This window comes from Lampris incognitus, chromosome 16 (genome assembly GCF_029633865.1).
Source record: "Lampris incognitus isolate fLamInc1 chromosome 16, fLamInc1.hap2, whole genome shotgun sequence".
In the NCBI taxonomy this organism is placed as follows: Eukaryota; Metazoa; Chordata; class Actinopteri; order Lampriformes; family Lampridae; genus Lampris; species Lampris incognitus.
In genome coordinates this window covers 43,714,507-43,735,096 of record NC_079226.1, presented here as the reverse complement: position 1 = coordinate 43,735,096, position 20,590 = coordinate 43,714,507, and the positions used below count along the sequence as shown (strand labels likewise).

Below are 20,590 nucleotides of genomic sequence, written 5' to 3'. Positions count from 1 at the left end.
GGTTGGGAAAGAAGCAATTGTAATAATTCAACAAGCCCATGTAAGCCTTAAGTTCTGTCACATTAGTTGGGCTGAAGCATCAACAACAGCTTTTACCTTGGCTTCCACAGTGTGCACTCCCTTAGCATCCACTTTATGTCCTAGGTACTGAACCTCACCAGCAAGCAATGTGCATTTGCTTCTCTTTAGTCTGAGATCAGCATCTTCCAACCTGATCAACACCTCATCCAGATCCTGAGGTGCACCTTTCTGGTTGTCCCGGTAACCAGGATATCGTCCAGATAATTCAGATAACCAGTATCTCCTGGGGAACCCCCTCCATGGTTATCTGGAAGACTGCAGGGGCTGAGGATACTCCAAAGGGAAGCCTGTTGTATGTGAACATTCCTCTGCATGTGTTCACACTAAGATACTTCTTAGACTGTTCATCCATTTGTATTTGCTGACATGCATGGCTCATGTCAAGATGGTGAACTGTTGGCCTCCAGCTAACACAGCCATCAAATCCTCGACTTTGGGTATGGGGTATTGTTCCTGGGTGGAGACTCTGCTTAACTTATAATCACCACAATAGTCTACAGTCATCATCAGGTTCGATCAAGGGCATGACAGGAGCTGCCCCGTCACAGTATTTAACTGGCATGATAATGTCCTCTTTTATCAACCTGTCAATCTCAGCCTCAACTTTAGGCCTCATAGCACAGGGAACGGATCTTGGCCTATAGAAGCAGGGAGTAGCATCAGCAGGGACATGGATAGTTGCTTTAAAACGCTTTAAGGTTCCCAGCTCCTTTTTAAATACTCCCTCATGCTTTGAGAGCACATGCTGCAGGGTCAGTGACTGTGGGTGGTCTGTGATATGCATTATTTCTGTCCAGTCTAGTTTAACATGCTTCAACCACCGCCTTCCCAATAAGTTTGGACCTCAGCCTTTAACTACTATGATGGGCAGTGTCTTTTCCTGCTGGTGGTATTTCACTTTCACATAAGTCTTCCCCAGCACAGGTATTGTTTCTCTTGTATCTGTTGTCAAATCAAGGTGTTTTTTTTTAAATTTAGGAGCCTTTTTTACTCTTCTTTGGAAGTACTTTCATTTAGCATGGAGAAATAGCATCCAGTATCAACCTCAGATGTCACTGGTTCCCCATTTATACCCATGCACACTTTATAGGGTGGCTCCTTCTCATCATCATCTTCACCTCGGACACTGTATAATGAAAAGGCTTGTTCCTCATCAGATGGATCATGTCCCGACTAGTCTGTGAGACTGACTCACCTTGAGTCATTCCACATGCATGACATTTTCCCTTTTTGAAATGACAGCCAGTAGGTGCATGTTCCCTTTGCAGCGGTAACAGTCGTGATTACCATTCACTTGTATGGCTCTCTCTCTCTTCTGTCCAGTGCTCTCTGGCCCACTCCTCCTCACTGCATTACATGACATAGCTCCCGCTTGTCTGTAAGTCCTGCACATTTTTGTTTGCTGACTCCATGGCTTGCGCTTGAGACAGGGCACTATCAAATGTGAGATTAGTCTCAGACAGTAATCTTCTCTGGATTCGGTCATCATTTATTCCACGTACCAGCCTGTCTTGTAACATCTGAGCCAAGTTTCTCTCCATAACGACAATCTTGTGCTGGTTTCCTTAATTCAGCATCATAGTCAGCAACAGATTCAGTAGGTAGCAGATTTATGTGATGGGAATGGGAAGAATAAGATCCAAGCCATCAACACATATGCCCTACCAGTCATCAGACACCCAGCAGGAATAATAAGCTGGCCAAAGGAGGCGGTAAAGGCCACAGATACGTATCAGGACATGGACACTCCTCACAATGCACAAAGGTTTCACCTGAAGTCCAGCACGATAAGTAAAAAGATGGGGGCCAAGGGTTAATGATTGTCAGAGCCTCTATCCAGGATCAAACAAGGAAAATCCATGAGTATATCAGAAGGATAGCCCCCCAGGACAAGCAGCTGAGTGAGTACCTCAGGCAGCAGAGACTGAGGAGGAAGAAAAAGAGGAGGTGTCATGGAAAACTAAGCCCCTCCATGGGATGTACCATTGGATGGAAGATGTGGCTGATGTCGAGAAATCCTACCAGTGGCTAGAAAAGGCTGGACTGAAGACCAGCACAGAGACTCTGCACAGGAACAGGCACTCAGGACCAGACTGAGGCAGGGGTCTACCACACCAGACAAGACCCAAGATGGAGGCAGTGCAAAGATGCCCCTGAGACAGTCCAGCACTTAGTAGCAGGATATAAAATGCTAGCTAGGAAAGCGTACACTGAAAGGCATAACAAGTGGCTGGGATAGTGTACAGGAACATCTGTACAGAATACAGACTGGAAGTACCCAAGTCCAAATGGGAGACACCACCAAAGGTGGTTGAGAATGGCAGAGCCAAGATCCTGCAGGACTTCCAAGTTCCAGACTGACAAGCGGGTGCTGGCTAACCAACCAGACATTGTGGTGGTCGACAAGGAACAGAAGACAGCAGTAGTGATCGATGTAGCAATCCCAAGCAACGGCAACAGCAGGAAGAAAGAGCATGAGAAGCTAGAGAAATACCAAGGGCTGAGGGAAGAACTAGATCGGACGTGGAAGGTGAAATCCACAGTAGCCCCAGTGGTAACAGGACCACTATGGGCTGTGACCCCAAACTGGGAAAGTGGCTCCAGCAGATCCCAGGAACAACATCTGAGGTCTCTATCCTGAAGAGTGTGGAGCAGCTAAGACACTGCACAGAACCCTCAAACTCCCAGGCCTCTGGTAGAGGACCCGAGCATGAGGAAGAAACACACCACCTGAAACGGGGCGAGAGATTTTACACACACACACACACACACACACACACACACACACACACACACACACACACACACACACACGCACACACGCATCAATACTTCTGTTTGACTCCAATATACATTTCCAAACCTTTTTATCTTTCATTTCAGATTCTTTTTTCAGCAGTAAGTCTGGATGTATAGGCGGCACCTGATCAGTTATTTGTTTGTTTATGTGTTTATTTATTGCATGGAACACTCAAAATCAACAGTCGTGTTTTTGGAGGTGTTAGCTATGCTGTATGAAGGTTCAATGCCGTATCCATTTACATACAAGCGAGTACCATTCAACATTCGAGGCACATGTATGAGAACAATTTTGGGTGGTTATGATCTTTCTGTAAATCCAACACTGTTTTCTCTTACTCACGTCTCAAAAGGACAACTTTAAGAGAAGTGACCTGGCATGCAGCTGAATAACTTTACATACGATTCAATGGAGGGGAAAAAACAATATGTACAACTCAAGTGTATTGAGACATTCATGAATGGCATTTCAAGTGAAACAAATGAAAAACCCATACCCCATTGGTCGAAGGCTGGTTCTTTTCTCTTCTCCCACCTTGCCTTCAGCGCATACTTGAGCATTTTGTCACTGGCATCCACACTCACCATCTTGAATCCCTCCTCAACCAACATAATGGAGTCAACTCTACAAAACAATTCAGGTTTATCAGGCGTGAGATACGGAGCTCAGCGGGTCATGTATGCAGCATGGTAAACCAGCATGACTTGAAGGATAATAACACTTTTTTGACAATCTACATTTCATTTTCATAGTTTTTGGTATTGTGCATGTTGGTTATGACACTGTTTTACCGGCCTCATGTTAGAGATCTTCAGCACAGGCTCGGTGCTAGACACAGCTCTACCGTGACAGCTTATGGGCAGTGGAACACAAGTGTAGGACATGGTTCAACAAGTCCAGTCTAAAGCAATTATCTAAACCACGTTTGGAGGTGAAAGAGAAGATGAACGGGCCAGTTTGAAGCTATTACCTGAAATGTCCAATATTATGAATGCTTGATCGAACTGCTGAGCTACTTCCTGGCTCATGCACAAATGACCAGCTTATAGGCAGTACTACTCAATGATAATCTACCTGGCTAGTGCAATTTAGAAGCCAAAGATAATGGGAAATCGGGTGTCCGGGTAGCATAGTGGTCTATTCTATTGCCTACCAACACGGAGATCACCGGTTCGAATCCGAGTGTTACCTCCGGCTTGGTTGGGCGTCCCTACAGACACAATTGGCTGTGTCTGTGGGTGGGAAGCTGGATGTGGGTATGTGTCCTGGTCGCTGCACTAACGTCTCCTCTGGTTGGTCAGTGCACCTGTTCGTGTGGGGGGGATTGGGGGGGGGTAGCGTCCCACACACTACGTCTCCCTGGTGAAACTCCTCACTGTCAGGTGAAAAGAAGCGGCTGGCGACTCCACGTCTATCGGAGGAGGCATGTGGTAGTCTGCAACCCTCCCCGGATCGGCAGAGGGGGTGGAGCAGCAACCGGGATGACTCGGAAGAGTGGGGTAATTGGCCAAGTATAATTAATTGGGGAGGAAAAATAAAAAAATGAAATAAAAAAAGATAATGGGAAATCATATATACAGTCTAACTGAGGCAACAGTTGTAGTTGTCGTCGTTGTCATTGTCACTGTTGTTGTCGTTGTTGGTGTTGTTGTTGGTGTCATTGTCGTTATTGTTGTTGTTGTTGTTGTTGGCACTGGTGTACGGCTCATGTTCAGTTGCCCCATAAGACAGCATTGTAAAGCTGTGTCCAGCAGTGTTCCCTGTCCTAAATCTGCACAATGAAGCAAAATGATATCATAACTTATAAGCATGATGGCAAAGACTATGAAAGTAAGACCTGGGTTTTAAACATATGTAATTAGCCTTTATTCGACTGCTTGCTTCCTTAATCTTTTATTGGTTGTGCCTCACACCTCGGATGAACTGAACTTGCTCTTTACTGAGCTGTAAATCTGTACCAAATCTTCTACTTCGGACTAGAAACACTGAAAAGGGAAAAAAATTAAATGAGTGAAACCCTTCTCCCTTACCATGAACTGGAGCTCAATATTTTCAGAGAGAGAGAGAGAGCAAGAGAGAGACCCATAGAGAGGGAGAGAGAGGGAGACAGAGAGAGCGAGAGACAGAGACAGACAGAGAGAGCGAGAGACAGAGACAGAGAGAGGACAGCGAGAGACAGAGAGAGCGAGAGACAGAGACAGAGAGAGACAGAGAGAGACAGAGACAGAGAGAGCGAGAGACAGAGACAGAGGACAGCGAGAGGACAGCGAGAGACAGAGAGAGACAGAGACAGAGAGAGCGAGAGACAGAGACAGAGAGAGACAGAGAGAGCGAGAGGACAGCGAGAGACAGAGACAGAGAGAGCGAGAGACAGAGACAGAGAGAGACAGAGACAGAGAGAGGACAGCGAGAGACAGAGAGAGTGAGAGACAGAGACAGAGAGAGACAGAGAGAGCGAGAGGACAGCGAGAGACAGAGAGAGCGAGAGACAGAGACAGAGAGAGACAGAGACAGAGAGAGGACAGCGAGAGACAGAGAGAGCGAGAGGACAGCGAGAGACAGAGAGAGACAGATACAGAGACAGAGAGAGTATTTCTTTTCTATACAGAGAAATACTGCCAGAAGGCATCTCATCTGAACAAAACCATATACTAAAAGAAAAGCTGGAAATACTGGCCTCAACTATAAAAACAATCAGAACCCAACTGACTACCGAATGTCACTAGAAGAACTAACAGACAAACTCCAAAGTCTCAAACTAAAAAAAGCCTGTGGCCCTGACAGCATCAGGATGGACCTGGTTCTACAAGCTGGCTGCTTTCCTGACACCTGGAATAGGGGGCTTATACCCCCAATATACAGGTGTGGAAATAAATGTGACCCCAATAACTACCGAGGCATCTGTGTGAGCAGTAACCTGGGGAAGGTCTTCTGCTGTATTATTAAAGCCCGAATACTGGCCGTCCTTACCGAGCAGTGTCTTGAGCAAGAGTCAGATTGGCTTTCTACCAAATCACGGCACTACAGATCACATCTACACCCTACACACCCTAATTAATCAACATGTTCACCAAAAAATAAAGGAAACCTATTTGCATACTTCATTGATTTTAAGAAAGCATTTGATTCTATCTGGCACGATGGCTTATATCATAAAATCATCCAAAGTGGCGTAGGGGGTGAAGTATTTGACATAATCAAATCTATATATTTGGAAAATAAGTGCGGAGTAAACCTGGTGGCAAAAGAACAGACTACTTCACTCAAGGGCGAGGGGTGAGACAGGGCTGCAGTTTGAGTCCAACTCTGTTCAATATCTACATCAATGAGTTAGCGGTGTTACTGGAACAATCTGCAGCCCCTGGCCTCACCCTAAGCAACACAGAAGTTAAATTTTTGCTCTATGCAGATGAACTGGTGCTGCTGTCACCCACAGAACAGGGTCTACAGCAGCATCTGGATCTGCTAGAGGAATACTGTCAGAACTGGGCCCTGGCAGTAAACTTAAAAAAGACAAACATTATGATCTTTCAGAAGATGCCCAGGTGTCAGGAAAGTAGACACTTATTTACTCTAGGTAACACCGCCCTAGAGCACACATTAAATTATGATGACCTGGGACTGAGGGTCAGTGCCTCGGGAGGCTTTGGTCTGGCAGTGCATGCACTTAATGTGAAAGCCCGAAGAGCTTTCTATGCAACAAAAAGAAAATTCTATAAAACAGACAACCCAATTAAAATCTGGTCCAAAATCTTTGACAGTGTCATCCTGCCCATTGCAGTATATGAAAGTGAAGTATGGGGTCCACTCAGCCAGCAAGACTACACTAGATGGGACAAACATCCAATAGAAGCCCTGCAAGCAGAATTCTGTTGAAGATTGCTAAATGTACAAAGGAAAACACCAACAGATGCATGCAGGGCAGAATTAGGCCGTTTCCCATTGATAATAAATATCCAAACAGATCACTTACATCCTGGATGCACCTTAAATCAAGTCCCCACCACACACTGCAGTTTAAAGCAGTCCACAGAGCTAAGAAAGAGTCCCCTCAGTCAGCTGGTTGTGAAACTAACTGACCCCGTAACCACTGACACAGATGAGTTTCAGACCAGCACTGCTAACCAACCACAGACTAGAGTAAACCACACCATCACACAATGCAACAACTCATATGTGGAACACTGGGACACAGAAACCAAATGACAACACAAATGAGAATGTTACCGGGCCCTAAAAAGAGAAGACAAACTGGCTGACTGTCCACTGTCAGAGACAGTCAGCAGAGACACATCCTTACCAAGTACAGGCTCACTGACCATAGTCTAGCACTGAAAAGGGCAGACACACAAAAATCTTGGCTACCAAAAGAGTAAAGAATATGTGGTGACTGTACGGTGAGGTCGAGACAGATATGCACTTCCTGCTAAATTGTGAGAAATTCCAGAACACAAGAGAAAATACCAGGAGACATTTGAAAATCAGATTCTAAATGTCCTTTTTCCTTTGTTTTTGTTTTGTTTTGTTTTTGTTTTGTTTTGTTTCTCTGTTGACCTCTTTGTTTTGGCAACATTGTAATTAATGCAGTCATGCCAATAAAGTATCGTTGAATTGAACTGAGAGACAGAGAGAGAGACAGACAGACAGACAAGAAGAGAGAGAGAGAAAGAGACAGACAGATGGAGAGAGAGAGTGTGAGAGAGAGAGACAGAGACAGACAGAGAGAGAGAGACAGAGAGAGAGAGACAGATCTTCTTAGGGTCTTGCATAAGGTGTCACTGGATCTTATGACAGTTGCTTTCAGAGAACTAAAATAGTAGGGCCACTCCTCACTACCTCCTTGTTCTACCACTGACTCCTAGTGGCCAGTGGCTTCAGGTTTCACCACTTCGCTTCTAAAATGTGAACGATTGCAGAATCAACCAAAAGGGACAGCAAAGTAAAGTACTTTTGTATTGGACCGGAAATGATTATTACCCGTCTGTACAAAACAGTTTGGAACAAAGAGAAGTTTCCATGATGAGATGCCATGTGTTTACCGGGGACCAGAGCTCTTAAGTTCTTTTTACACTTGTTCAGATGCTGCGTGACATTTCACTGGTCCGTTATGGTTTAGTTCAGAATCACCAAAGATTCGGTGAACTTGTATTGTAAAAAGGGATTTTTGGCAGCAGTCACTTCGGTTGACAGGCACATGAACGTTCAAGCCAAACTAGTACCTCCCAGTGTGAGGCCTGCTGGGTCCAGCTTGTAATGCTAAATAATTTAGTCAAACATTACCGCTAAATGCTACCACTTTTTATGTTGAGTATCCCAAACATCCTGTTTCTTTATTTTATTTTTTGTCCACTGAAGTGAAAATGGTTTCTAACAAATTGTTCAGTGTTATGAGGTTTAAATACTTGGGGTCAACTGTCCAAAGTATTGGGGAGTGTAGGAGAGAGGTGGAGAAGAGAGTGCAGGCAGGGTGGAGTGGGTGGAGAAGAGTATCAGGAGTGATGTGTGACAGAATGGTACCAGCAAGAGTTAAAGGGAAGGTTTACAAGATGGTAGTGAGACCAGCTATGTTATATGGTTTGGAGACAGTGGCACTGATGAAAAGACAGGAGGTGGAGCTGGAGGTGGCAGAGATGAAGATGATAAGATTTTCATTGGGATTGATGAAGAAGGACAGGATTAGGAATGAGTATATTAGAGGGACAGCTCAGGTTGGACGGTTTGGAGACAAAGCAAGAGAGACAAGATTGAGATGGTTTGGACATGTGTGGAGGAGAGATACTGGGTATACTGGGAGAAGGATGCTGAATATGGAGCTGCCAGGGAAGAGGAGAAGAGGGAGGCCAAAGAGGAGGTGTATGTATGTGGTGAGGGAGGACATGCAGGTGGCTGGTGTCACGGAGGAAGATGCAGAGGACAGGAAGAGATGGAAACGGATGATCCGCTGTGGCGCCCCCTAACGGCAGCAGCCTGAAAGTAGTAGTAGTAGTAGTAGTAGTAGTAGTAGTGTTCAGTGTTACGTGTATTGTCTACATTTATTACTGAATGTTGGACATCAGCATGAGTGTCCCTTATTATTATTATTATTATTATTATTATTATTATACATATTGTAGTGAGTTCAGCTGAACGCTGGGCTGAATTGGGAAAACACAATGATCTGCCCACGTCAGGTTATAGTCTTGATGTGGGTGAGGAAAAAAATAAGCACGCTAACAACTGAGGCAAACGGAACTAAGGAACATCCATCCATCCATCCACCCATTATCCAAACCTCTTATCCTGCTCTCAGGGTCGCAGGATGCTGGAGCCTATCCCAGCAGTCATTGGGCAGCAGGTGGGGAGACACCCTGGACAGGCCGCCAGGCCATCACACGCAAACACATTCACACCTAGGGACAATGTAGTACGGCTGATTCACCTGACCTACAAGTCTTTGGACTGTGGGAGGAAACCGGGGCCCCCGGAGGAAACCCACGCAGACACGCGCAGATCATGCAAACCCCACAGAGAGGACGACCCGGGACGACCCCCAAGGGTTGGACTACCCTGGGGCTCGAACCCAGGACCTTCTTGTTGTGAGGCGACTGCGCTAACCACTGCGCCACCATGCCGCCAACTAGGGAACAGCATGCTAACTACTTCATCCAGCATCCTCTATGCCTATGGACGGGATACCCATTGATTTGGGTCAGGTTTTTTGAGTAATAAATGCATATTTAGCACACAGTGGCCCTGTCTTGGCCCTGTGATGGACTGGTGGCCTGTCCAGGGTGTCTCCTCGCCTGCCGCCCTGTGATTGCTGGGATAGGCTCCAGCATCCCTGTGACCCCAATTGGGATAAGCAGCTTGGATGATGGATGGCCCTATCTTAACCGGTGTTCCTCCTGTATCATTACTCATTATAAATACAAGAAGAGAATACCACTTTTACAGGTTGCATGAGCTTTGTCTGAGCATAACATTGCAAAAAGTGATGTAACAAAGGCCATTTGTAACTGCTGCTTCAAAGCTTTTAAATAACATTTTAGAATGGGATGTTTTTCATAACATTTCAACACTACTGATTATAGTGGAAACATGAAGTTGGTGGAGTAAGTCTCCTGCAACTCTGTGTTTTCACCCCCCTTGTCTTGACGCATGCTCAGTGATCCAGGTAGGGAAATCACAGAAGGCTGAATCAGTTCATCTGGGCACAACTTGTATTGAGAGGAACCATCTACAGGCCATCTACACCACCTACAGGCCAGTGAACATCTACAGGCAGTTTGAAACCATCTACAGGCCAGTGGCCACTCTTTCCAGGATGAGGATGTGCACATCCTTGATCGGGAGGAACGCTGGTTTGAACGAGGAGTCAAAGAGGGCAACTATGTGAAGAGGAAACGACCATCCCTGAACCGGGAGGTGGGGGCTAAGAGTACATCTGTCACTGTCCTACAATGCTGTGATTGGAACCATCTTGATGCATGCCCAATAGTCCAGGTAAGGAAACCACAGAGCTGAATCAGTTCATCTGGACACAACGTGTATTGACAGATATGTTTCATCATCATCTACGGTCCCAGACACACCAAACCCGTAACAAAGGCCGACCGTTGCATCGCCTCATGTCGCCTGCCATCTGGGCCAAAAAGTAACACTTGAACACATCGCCAAGACTACAGCCAACAGCCAACTAGCATGTATGTTCTGCACTGATTCACTACACTGAACAGCCAATCAGAGGGATCTCTTTCACCGACGGGCTCAGCCGATTCAACATGCTGAATTGGCTGAAAAGCTGCTGACAGGGGTCCGACAGGGGTCCGACTGGTGCCGACGGTGTGGGTCACAGACGCTCAGGGCCCTAAGTGACCTCATCTGACCGCAGGTGTCCCACCCTTATAAACAATACAGTGGCATAACGACCCAAACCAACGACCAGTTTCAAATGCAAATTACCGCGACCGTTAACTGGACTTATCGTGGCCATGTGTACTATTCACAGAGGGCTGGGGAATAGTTGCGATCACAGCATTGTAAGAGGGGGACATTGTTCATAAGGGTGGAGATACCTGCGGTCAGGTGAGACTGAAGAGAAAGTTTCTCTCAGTAATCGTTGTGTCCAGATGAACTGATTGACCTCCTGTGGTTTCACTCCTCTTACTGCTCCGTCTGGGAGGGTTTACGTGCAGCGTTCTGTAAAAGAGCTGCTGCAAAGGGCTCAAAAACCAAACAAAGTAGTATTATGTTCCAACATTAGACTTGCTGGAACATAATACTACCACTAAATTATCAAGTATTCATTACTAATTAATTATTATCAAAATCCTACTACTGCTACTACTACTTTAATATATGTAATAATACTGTACTATATGTAATAATACTACTACTACTAGTAACTGTTGTAGTAGACTTGTTGGAAAATAGAACTACTACGAAATTGTTAAGTATTAATTAATTATTAAGTATCAAAACAATAATACTACTACTACCATACTATATGTAATAATACTCTACTATATGTAATGATACTACTACTAGTAGTAATAGTTGTAGTAGACTTGTTGGAAAAGAATCAAAATTATTGATTTCATGTTTAAGTTTTAGTTTGGAACTGGGCTGGTACTCACTGGCATGCTACTTGTTATGGTGTACTGGTGCCTCTCCCACCAGCAGTAATACCAGCAGTAATTCCAGGAACACCAGCAGTAATTCCAGGAACACCAGCAGTAATACCAGGAATACCAGCAGGAATACCAGGAACACCAGCATGAATACCAGGAATACCAGCAGGAATACCAGGAATACCAGCAGTAATACCAGGAACACCAGCAGTAATGCCAGGAATACCAGCAGTAATACCAGGAACACCAGCAGTAATACCAGGAACATCAGCAGTAATACCAGGAATACCAGCAGGAATACCAGCAATACCAGCAGTAATACCAGGAATACCAGCAGGAATACCAGGAAGACCAGCAGTAATACCAGGAACACCAGCAGTAATGCCAGGAATACCAGCAGTAACACCAGGAACACCAGCAGTAATACCAGGAATACCAGCAGGAATACCAGCAGTAATACCAGGAATACCAGGAACACCAGCAGGAATACCAGGAACACCAGCAGGAATACCAGGAACACCAGCAGGAATACCAGGAACAGGGAAAGCAGCGAGGCTGGTTGGCTCACTCACCAGAGATGCGGTCGTGTTAGTAGTGCGGTGTTTATTACAAGGGGCTCTGTGGACACCTACCACCTGCCTGAAGAAACACTAAATGTGCAGCAGCAGGCGGGTGCACCAACCAACCTACCCAAGTGTCACTCCAACCCAATCGTACAGACATGGCGGTGAGGTCAGTGGCCGTGACTATATGAATAGGGAAGAAATGCACCTTGGGAGAAGCGGTTTAACAGACAGGGTCAGCGCTCAGGCAGAGTCACATTTTAGGCTAGATATCTTAGCCTACAGGGAGCTTCAGGAGTGCATACAAGACACACTTTACAGCTGTTACAGGGATGAGAAGCTCTTTCAAGCAATACAAATGTGGCCGTGGAGCAAAGATACTGACAGAAGAAGTGTCGGTGTCAAAAAAAAAAAAGGGGGGGGGGTTAGTGGAAGAATTGTAAAGTGTAGAGAGGGAAATACTTAGTTTTGTAGAACTGCAGGAAATGGATGCAAACTATGTTGGATCATTGTGGGACGCAACCCTTGATGTTTTACCATTTCCTCAAAACATACATACTGGGAAGATGAGGACCCTGGGTGACTCCTGTGTACAGGCCCAGTTACACCTCAGCAGATTCTGTGTACAGGCCCAGTTACACCTCAGCAGATTCTGTGTACAGGCCCAGTTAGACCTCAGCAGATTCTGTGCACAGGCCCAGTTACATATCAGCAGACTCTGTGTACAGGCCCAGTTAGACCTCAGCAGATTCTGTTTACAGGCCCAGTTACACCTCAGCCGATTCTGTGTACAGGCCCAGTTAGACCTCGGCAGATTCTGTGTACAGGCCCAGTTACACCTCGGCAGATTCTGTGTACAGGCCCAGTTAGACCTCGGCAGATTCTGTGTACAGGCCCAGTTACACCTCGGCAGATTCTGTGTACAGGCCCAGTTACACCTCAGCAGATTCTGTGTACAGGCCCAGTTACACCTCAGCGTACAAGCCCAGTTAGACCTCAGCAGATTCTGTGTACAGGCCCAGTTAGACCTCAGCAGATTCTGTGTACAGGCCCAGTTAGACCTCGGCAGTTTCTGCCAGGGCATTCTATGAGTCTTGCCCATAGCAGATGCACACGTTGGCAAGCCCGGGTGTTAGCTGTAGCATTAGTCGAGAGCAGGCTGCTGGAAAAGAATTTAATACTTGACAGGAACCGTCACAGTAGCATTGGTTTTTTTTAAATGTAATTTTTGCCCCCCTTTTTCTCCCCAATTGTATTTGGCCAATTGCCCCTCTCTTCCGAGCCGTCCTGGTTGCTGCTCCACCCCCTCTGCTGATCCAGGGAGGGCTGCAGACTACCACATGCCTCCTCCCATACATGTGGAGTCGCCAGCCGCTTCTTTTCACCTGACAGTGAGGAGTTTCACCAGGGGGACGCAGCACGTGGGAGGATCACGCTATTCCCCCCCAGTTCCCCCTCCCCCGCCAAACAGGCAGCCTGTTTGACCAGAAGAGGCGCTAGTACAGTGAGTAGGACACACACCCACATCCGGCTTCCCACCTGCAGACAGGTGTCTGTAGGGATGCCCGACCAAGCCGGAGGTAACGTGGGGATTCAAACTGGCGAGCCATGTGTTGGTAGGCAACGGAATAGACCGCTACACCACCCAGATGCCCAATAGCATTGGTAGCGGCGAATGACAAAGGATTAGGATTATAGAATTTTGGGGGGGAGCATATTTTAGGGCAGCCAAGAGTGGACAGGAATTTGATCAAACAACTGGCAGTCCCACAAGTATTAGTCGGTGCAAGTCTGAGACTGGGCCTGCTGCTCTGATCGAGCCATGCTGCACTGCGGGTTCTCTTAAGATCACGGTGATACGGGCAACACGGTGGTGGAAACACGGGAAAACACAAGGTATAAAGACAAAAGGTATGAACAGGGAAGGTGTTCGGGTATTCTGAACCAGAAGTGAAGGCAGAGCAGCACAGATGGAAAACTAGACTGCAGCATTAGAGTGCAGCATTAGAGTGCAACATTAGAGTGCAGCATTAGAGTGCAGCATTAGAATGCAGCATTACAGTGCAGCATTAGAGTGCATGCTTGGGGCTTTAATGGCAAAAGTACTTAAGCATTTCTAAGTAAGGCAGGAATTTCTGGAGACAGCTGAAAGCAGGAAGTTAAGTCACTCACTGGTTAACAGCAGTCAAAGCCTGCAGCGGTTGTACATGAGGACAAATCGCTACACATGTGGGTGTCAAGTCACTGAGGTATGTTTCAATATTCATATGGGAGTGTGTACTGTTGCCTTTTTCTGCACTGTCAGATTTAGGTAAGGATAATACATATATATATATATATGTGTGTGTGTGTGTGTGTGTGTGTGTGTGTGTATATATATATATATATATCACCCACAGAGGCAGAGAAGTTTTATATCTATACATCTATATCTACATCCACACACACACACACACACACACACATATATATATATAGCGTTGTTAAAAGAAACACTCAAAAGTAGGGAAAGTGCTCAACAAATAAGGAGCAAAATAATCCAGTGAGTCAATAAAGCTAAAGCAGCTGATGATGCGTATGGCATGAAACAGGCTTGTACTGTGTCTCATACAGAATTCCCTTGACTCACTGGATTATTATTTTATTTCCAATATCTAATAGAGAGGCAGAGAAGACCTCCCCATAGACCTGAGTTCTACATGGGTCTTATTAGTAAGTAGGTAATTGTATGTTAAGGGTAAACTACTTCGTCTGGGGGCTTCTTTTAAAGTACAGGGCCCCATAAAAACAAAATAAATAAAAGGTTGATGCGCTAGTTAAATGAGAGGGAGGAGGGTAGTGTACAGCCTACAGGGGAATAAGGGACTAGTATACGTTCTGTTGCAGGAACACGCTGCACGTGCTATTAGACAGGGACGCTTCTGTTGTTATTTCACGCTACGTTGCATGGCAGCGAGTAAAGAATCAGAGAACTTACTTCCCTCCCCCCCATGTTTTCATTTATAAAACATATATAATATATATAATCATCATCATCATCCTCATGACATGTATATATAGCTAACTAGCACTCCTTTCCATGGGTTATTTTGCTGTTAGATTGGTTATTTGCAGTTGGTTACATCCTGGCTCATTACACTTCAGTGGGTTAATTAATTCTTCAGCTGAGAATAATTAGCAGTCCCTTTTCCCCTGGTTAGTGTTTTCACCAATAGGTAACTTTCTAGCAGTGTGCAGAACTGTCAGAAGACCTTTACCGTGCCGAGTGAGGCACAGCAGTATACACTAATCTAGCTAGGACGTATCTATTTTGAAATATTTGTTAGTGTACATTTCCGTTACCGCCATACCATATTAGTTTTGTTGTGTAATTTCTGATTTTCCCGTAGCACAGCAAGTGATCGGCCAGGTAGTGTAGTGGTGTTGAAGCTAGACAGCATTATTTGGTTAGCCTTGCCTAGATTTCTGAGAGTGGTGGGAATCGGTAGCATTTAGCAGTCTTCATATTTCTCTGATAGTGGTACGTTTTGCATACTAGTTAGCGACATACCTGATGAGCCACAACATTATGACCGCCCACAGCTGAACGGAATAACGCTGGTCATCTACAAACAAGGGCACATGCCAAGGCCGGGGTAGACTAGATGGTGAGTGAGCAATCGGTTTGCTAGTCACCGTGTTGGATGCAGGGGACTTGAACAGCAGTAAAGTCCCGAGAGACTTTGAGAAGGGCCACCCTGTGATGGCCAGACGAGCGGGTCAGAGCATGTCTGAAACGGCAAGGCTTGTGGGGTGTTCCCGGTCAGCAACGTTGAGTACCTCCTGACAGTGGTCCGAGGAGGGACAAACCACAAACCAGCAACAGGGTGTCTGTCGGGCGCTCAAGGATCGTTGATGCGCGAGGGCAACAAAGGCTGTCCTGTCTGGTCCGAACCGACAGAAGGTCTACGGTGGCACAAGTCACAGAACATTTTAATGATGTCACGGCAGGAATGTGTCACAACACAGTGTATCGCACCCTGCTGCCTATGGGACTGTGTAGCCACAGACCGGTCAGAGTGCCCATGATGACCCCTGTGTACCATGGAAAATGCCTACAGTGGGCCGGCGAGTGTCGGAACTCAACCTTGGAGCAGTGGAAGAAGGTCACCTGGTCTGATGAGTCCTGATCTCTTTTAGATCACGTGGATGGCAGTGTATGTGTACACCGTTTACCCGGGGGAGTGAAGGCACCTGGATTCACCGTGGGAAGACGACAAGCCGGTGGAGGGAGTGTGATGCTCTGGGCAATGCTCTGCTGGGAAACCCTGGGTCCGGCCGTTCATGTGGACATCAATTTGACACATGCCACCTAAACATCACTGCAGACCAGGTACGCCCCTTCATGGCAACAGCATTCCCTGATGGTAGTGGCCTCTTTCAGCAGGATAATGCACCCTGCCATACTGCACACATTGTTCGGGAATGGTTTGAGGAACATGATGAAGTGTTCAAGATGTTGCCCTGAATTCTCCAGATCTCAGTCCAACTGAGCATCTTTGAGATGAGGTGGACCGACAAGTCTGATCCACGGTGGCTCCACCTCACAACTTACAGGACTTGAAGGATCTGCTGTTAATGTTTTGGTGCCAGATTCCACAGGACACCTTCGGGGGTCTCATAGAGTCCATGCCTCTGCGGTTCGGCATTGTTTTGGCTGCACATGGAGGACCAACGGCATATTAGGCAGGTGTCATAATGTTTTGGCTCATCAGTGTAATACAGCCATATAATGGCCAATATTTGCTTTGTTGAAATGGCAGCAAATACACTGACACACTTTACTGATGCTTGGTATTAATCATAATCAACCTTAAATCGGTAATCCTTAATTTCTTCACCGTTGGTGGATTTGGCAACATTTGGGGGACCACCACAGTTCCATCTGAAACGAACGTGATCCTGAACGCACAGAAAATGTTCACATGTGGGTCACAATATTCCATGGTCCCACATTTTGGCAACGCTGGCAAGGTTTGCTTGACTGCGCGGTATAGCAGTACAAGTGCATTGCAAAGATCATCCAGTTGTAGTTAGCCAATTTTGGAGGATGAAGTCTGATCGACAATGTCAGAGGACATGGTAATACTGAGCAACACGTCGAGCCATATCAAACATTTACAGCCTTATTAAGCCTCGCTAAAAGTTGGATTATGTTGAGCTTTGTATTTTCGCGCCTATCACTTGCCCTTCTGCACTCAAAACGCAAGTTCCTTCTTCCTCCTTTACTTCTGCGGCAGACTCAACACATCCTGGGTGTGAAAAACAGCAAATAAAGGACGGGTCACACATGCTAATACACTGAATGGCTGCTGCTGCAATGATGCCAGCAGGGAAAGGTATCAAACAGGCCATTTTTAATATTACAAATTACAGACTACACCTTTAATGTAGTGACTGTTAACAGCTGACAGAAGTCAGTTTCACACAACACTGTTTCTGTCTCTACACCTATTCACTGCTGAGACCAGCCGCTAGTTAGAAGTTACTGGGTGTCATATTTTGTAATTCCCCTACGAACAGGCACAAGGTGGTATTTGACAACGGCGTCTCTCGTCTCATCTTTGTTAAGCATGTGGAATGCGTGGCAATATTGTGCATTCTGATGTTAGCCACATGTGTGACCTTGGCCTGCGCTGGTGATTTTGAGGTCAAAGATGGCGCTCTTGGCTGCACTTGCACACCGCACAGGCTGTCAAAATACTGCATTCAAACACTTGTTTCACCCCGGCTTAACATTTTACTCCACCGGCGGGACTACGGAGATCCTCGGGGATCATGTGCATACCTTCAAAGATGCAGCAGCGGATTTAAAACTTGCAAAAAGCAGCCTTCCCAGATAGCAAAGAGTCTTTGGCCCAAATATGGCCCACACCTGCAGTTATCTTACAGCCCACATTTGGCCTTGAATGACGGCGTTGACTCAGGGTGAGTGTGGCTGCCTCAACTCAGCCACAGCCCACATTAAATTTGGGCCAGTATGTGCTGTAACCCAAGTCAAGCCCGGTTCATTACGTTTGGGCCATGTCTGGCCCACATAACACTTGCCGTAACCCAAGTCAGGCCCGGCTTATGACATTTGGGCCACATCTGGCCCACAAAACAGTTGTCAGTGCCGTAACTGAGCCCTACGTACCAAAAGTGCCCCAGATTAGGCCCAAATGTGTGTGCTATCTGGGTCGTGGTATACTCCTGACGACCAGCTATGGTTAGCTTATGTGACCAAATCTCAGAGTAACACACGTTCACAAAGAGCCGAGGTCACATCAATCCAGCATCCAAATACACAAGGTAGCTATACACTCCAAAACCTCAACAAGGACGAGATCAGAAGCGTGCTTCTCAAAGGGGGCGACAGTGGCTCACGCGGTGCAGTGGGTCGTCCGGTAACGGGAGGGTTGCCATTTCAATCCTCGGCTCCCCCTTGCAAAAATGTCTATGTGTACTTGAGCAAGACGCTTAACGCCCGACTGCTCCTGATGAGCTGGTTGGTGCCTTGCGTGGCTGACGCGCCGCCAGTGTGCGTGGCTGACAGCCTGACACGCCGCCAGTGTGCGTGGCTGACAGCGTGACGCGCCGCCAGTGTGCGTGGCTGACAGCCTGACGCGCCGCCAGGGTGCGTGGCTGATACGCCGCCAGTGTGCGTGGCTGACGCGCCGCCAGTGTGCGTGGCTGACAGCGTGACACGCCGCCAGTGTGCGTGGCTGACAGCCTGACGCGCCGCCAGTGTGCGTGGCTGACAGCGTGACACGCCGCCAGTGTGCGTGGCTGACAGCCTGACGCGCCGCCAGTGTGCGTGGCTGACAGCGTGACGCGCCGCCAGTGTGCGTGGCTGACACGCCGCCAGTGTGCGTGGCTGACAGCCTGACGCCGCCAGTGTGCGTGGCTGACAGCGTGACGCGCCGCCAGTGTGCGTGGCTGACAGCCTGACGCGCCGCCAGTGTGCGTGGCTGACAGCGTGACGCGCCGCCAGTGTGCGTGGCTGATACGCCGCCAGTGTGCGTGGCTGACGCGCCGCCAGTGTGCGTGGCTGACAGCGTGACGCGCCGCCAGTGTGCGTGGGTGTGACTGTCAGGCGTTCAGTGATCGCGGCGAAGCCGTTTGAGTGGCTGTTGCAGCTAGAGAGGCGCCATCTAAACACGACCCATCCACCACACCATCTTCCTCCTGCACTGAGGGGTAGCCGGACCTCGTGTGGATGAAGTTTGGGGCAGCAGAAGGTTAGGAAGAGCGCAGGCCGCATGGGGTGGGGGTGGGGTTGGTGTTAGACTGATGTTGAGTTTGGGTGCTGTAGCCGGTGGTGCTGGCGGTGCCAGCAGAGCAGCGTTACTGATAAGCGGCCTCGTGCTAAGCCACAACTTTCCCTCCACCCGTGACTACGGGACGTGTGAGGGAGCTCCGCGTGAACACGCGCTGCAAAACATTCTCAGCCACCCAAATTTGCCCCTGCACGTGCCGAGAGACACCGCTGCAATCCCCCCATTTGGACTAAGGCGAAATAAATGGAAACTCGAGCAACTGCGGGGGGAGCTAATGTGGGTGAAACCGGCGGTGTTCTTTGGTTCAAAACCACAACCCGAAATAAAGCCCGCTGCGGGGGGTAACCGATACCCCGGCGCGGGGCCGCCTGACGTGTCAGTTAGTGTGACGGACAGCTGCCGCGCGGCATTACCCTGTTCCGCAGGCCACGTCCAGCACGTCGCGCACGCCCTGCTGCCTCAGCAGGGACACCACCCAGCTCCGGTACTCCTCCGTCCTGCCCTGCGTGTCCCCGATGTACAGCTGCCACACCTTGGCCGCCTTGCCGTCCGCGTACTGATCGGGGAGCCCCACGGCGGCCACGCCGAGGGACCGGGTCCGGAACACGCTGTCGACCGACATGATGCAACGTCTGTCTGCTGGCCTCGACTCTCCACAGCGGCGGCGGCGGCGGCGGCGGCGGCGCAGTCCCGAACTCCACTTCCTCAAGCGCGACTAACGTCGTCGTGCGAATGCGGACGCGGCGGGAGCGGACGAGCAGGAGCGTCTCGACATGAACGTCCCGGACCCTTAGTTGTTATTATTTATACCGGGAACGGGGCCGGGGCAAACTTCCGAGCCAATCACGGCGTCGCACACTCATCCGCCTCCTTTCTGATTGGGCAGACGCCCCCGCTGCCGGATTTACCGTCCGCGTGGCCACGAAGGGACACCGCAAGCCCCGCCCTGAAACACGGTGGCCCCGCCTACGGAAGCCGCGCCGACTCGGTGCGGCGACGCCGACGCCGCGAGTTAATGGCGTGCGTCCGGATAAGGGGTCTCGCGTGAGAAGTGGGGGTTCGGGTCGGCGTTGCGCCTCATGGGCGGCTCACATGCGTGGCCTCCTCGCAACCAGCACCTCCTCCGGCGACCGGCCGGCTCAGCCGGTCGCCGGAGGTACATCCGTCCGAGGGGAGGTGAAGTCAGCTTGAACTGGTGCTATCCAGGCTGCGGTAGTACCACCCGGTCTCAGCCGTCCA

General features: G+C 48.2%; 1 protein-coding gene across 1 annotated transcript in view; it reads right to left on the bottom strand.

Moving 5' to 3' along the window:
- The window catches only part of gnmt (glycine N-methyltransferase), a 38,272-nt gene extending 18,109 nt beyond the window's left edge, over positions 1-20,163 (bottom strand). Inside the window, exons 1-2 of the mRNA XM_056296050.1 lie at positions 19,765-20,163; positions 3,378-3,505 (exon numbers count right to left, since the gene is read on the bottom strand). Coding sequence (XP_056152025.1) covers positions 3,378-3,505; positions 19,765-19,973 — 337 coding nt within the window. The 5' untranslated portion in view covers positions 19,974-20,163. The remainder of the gene's footprint in view (positions 1-3,377; positions 3,506-19,764) is intronic.
- Positions 20,164-20,590: the final 427 nt, after the last annotated feature.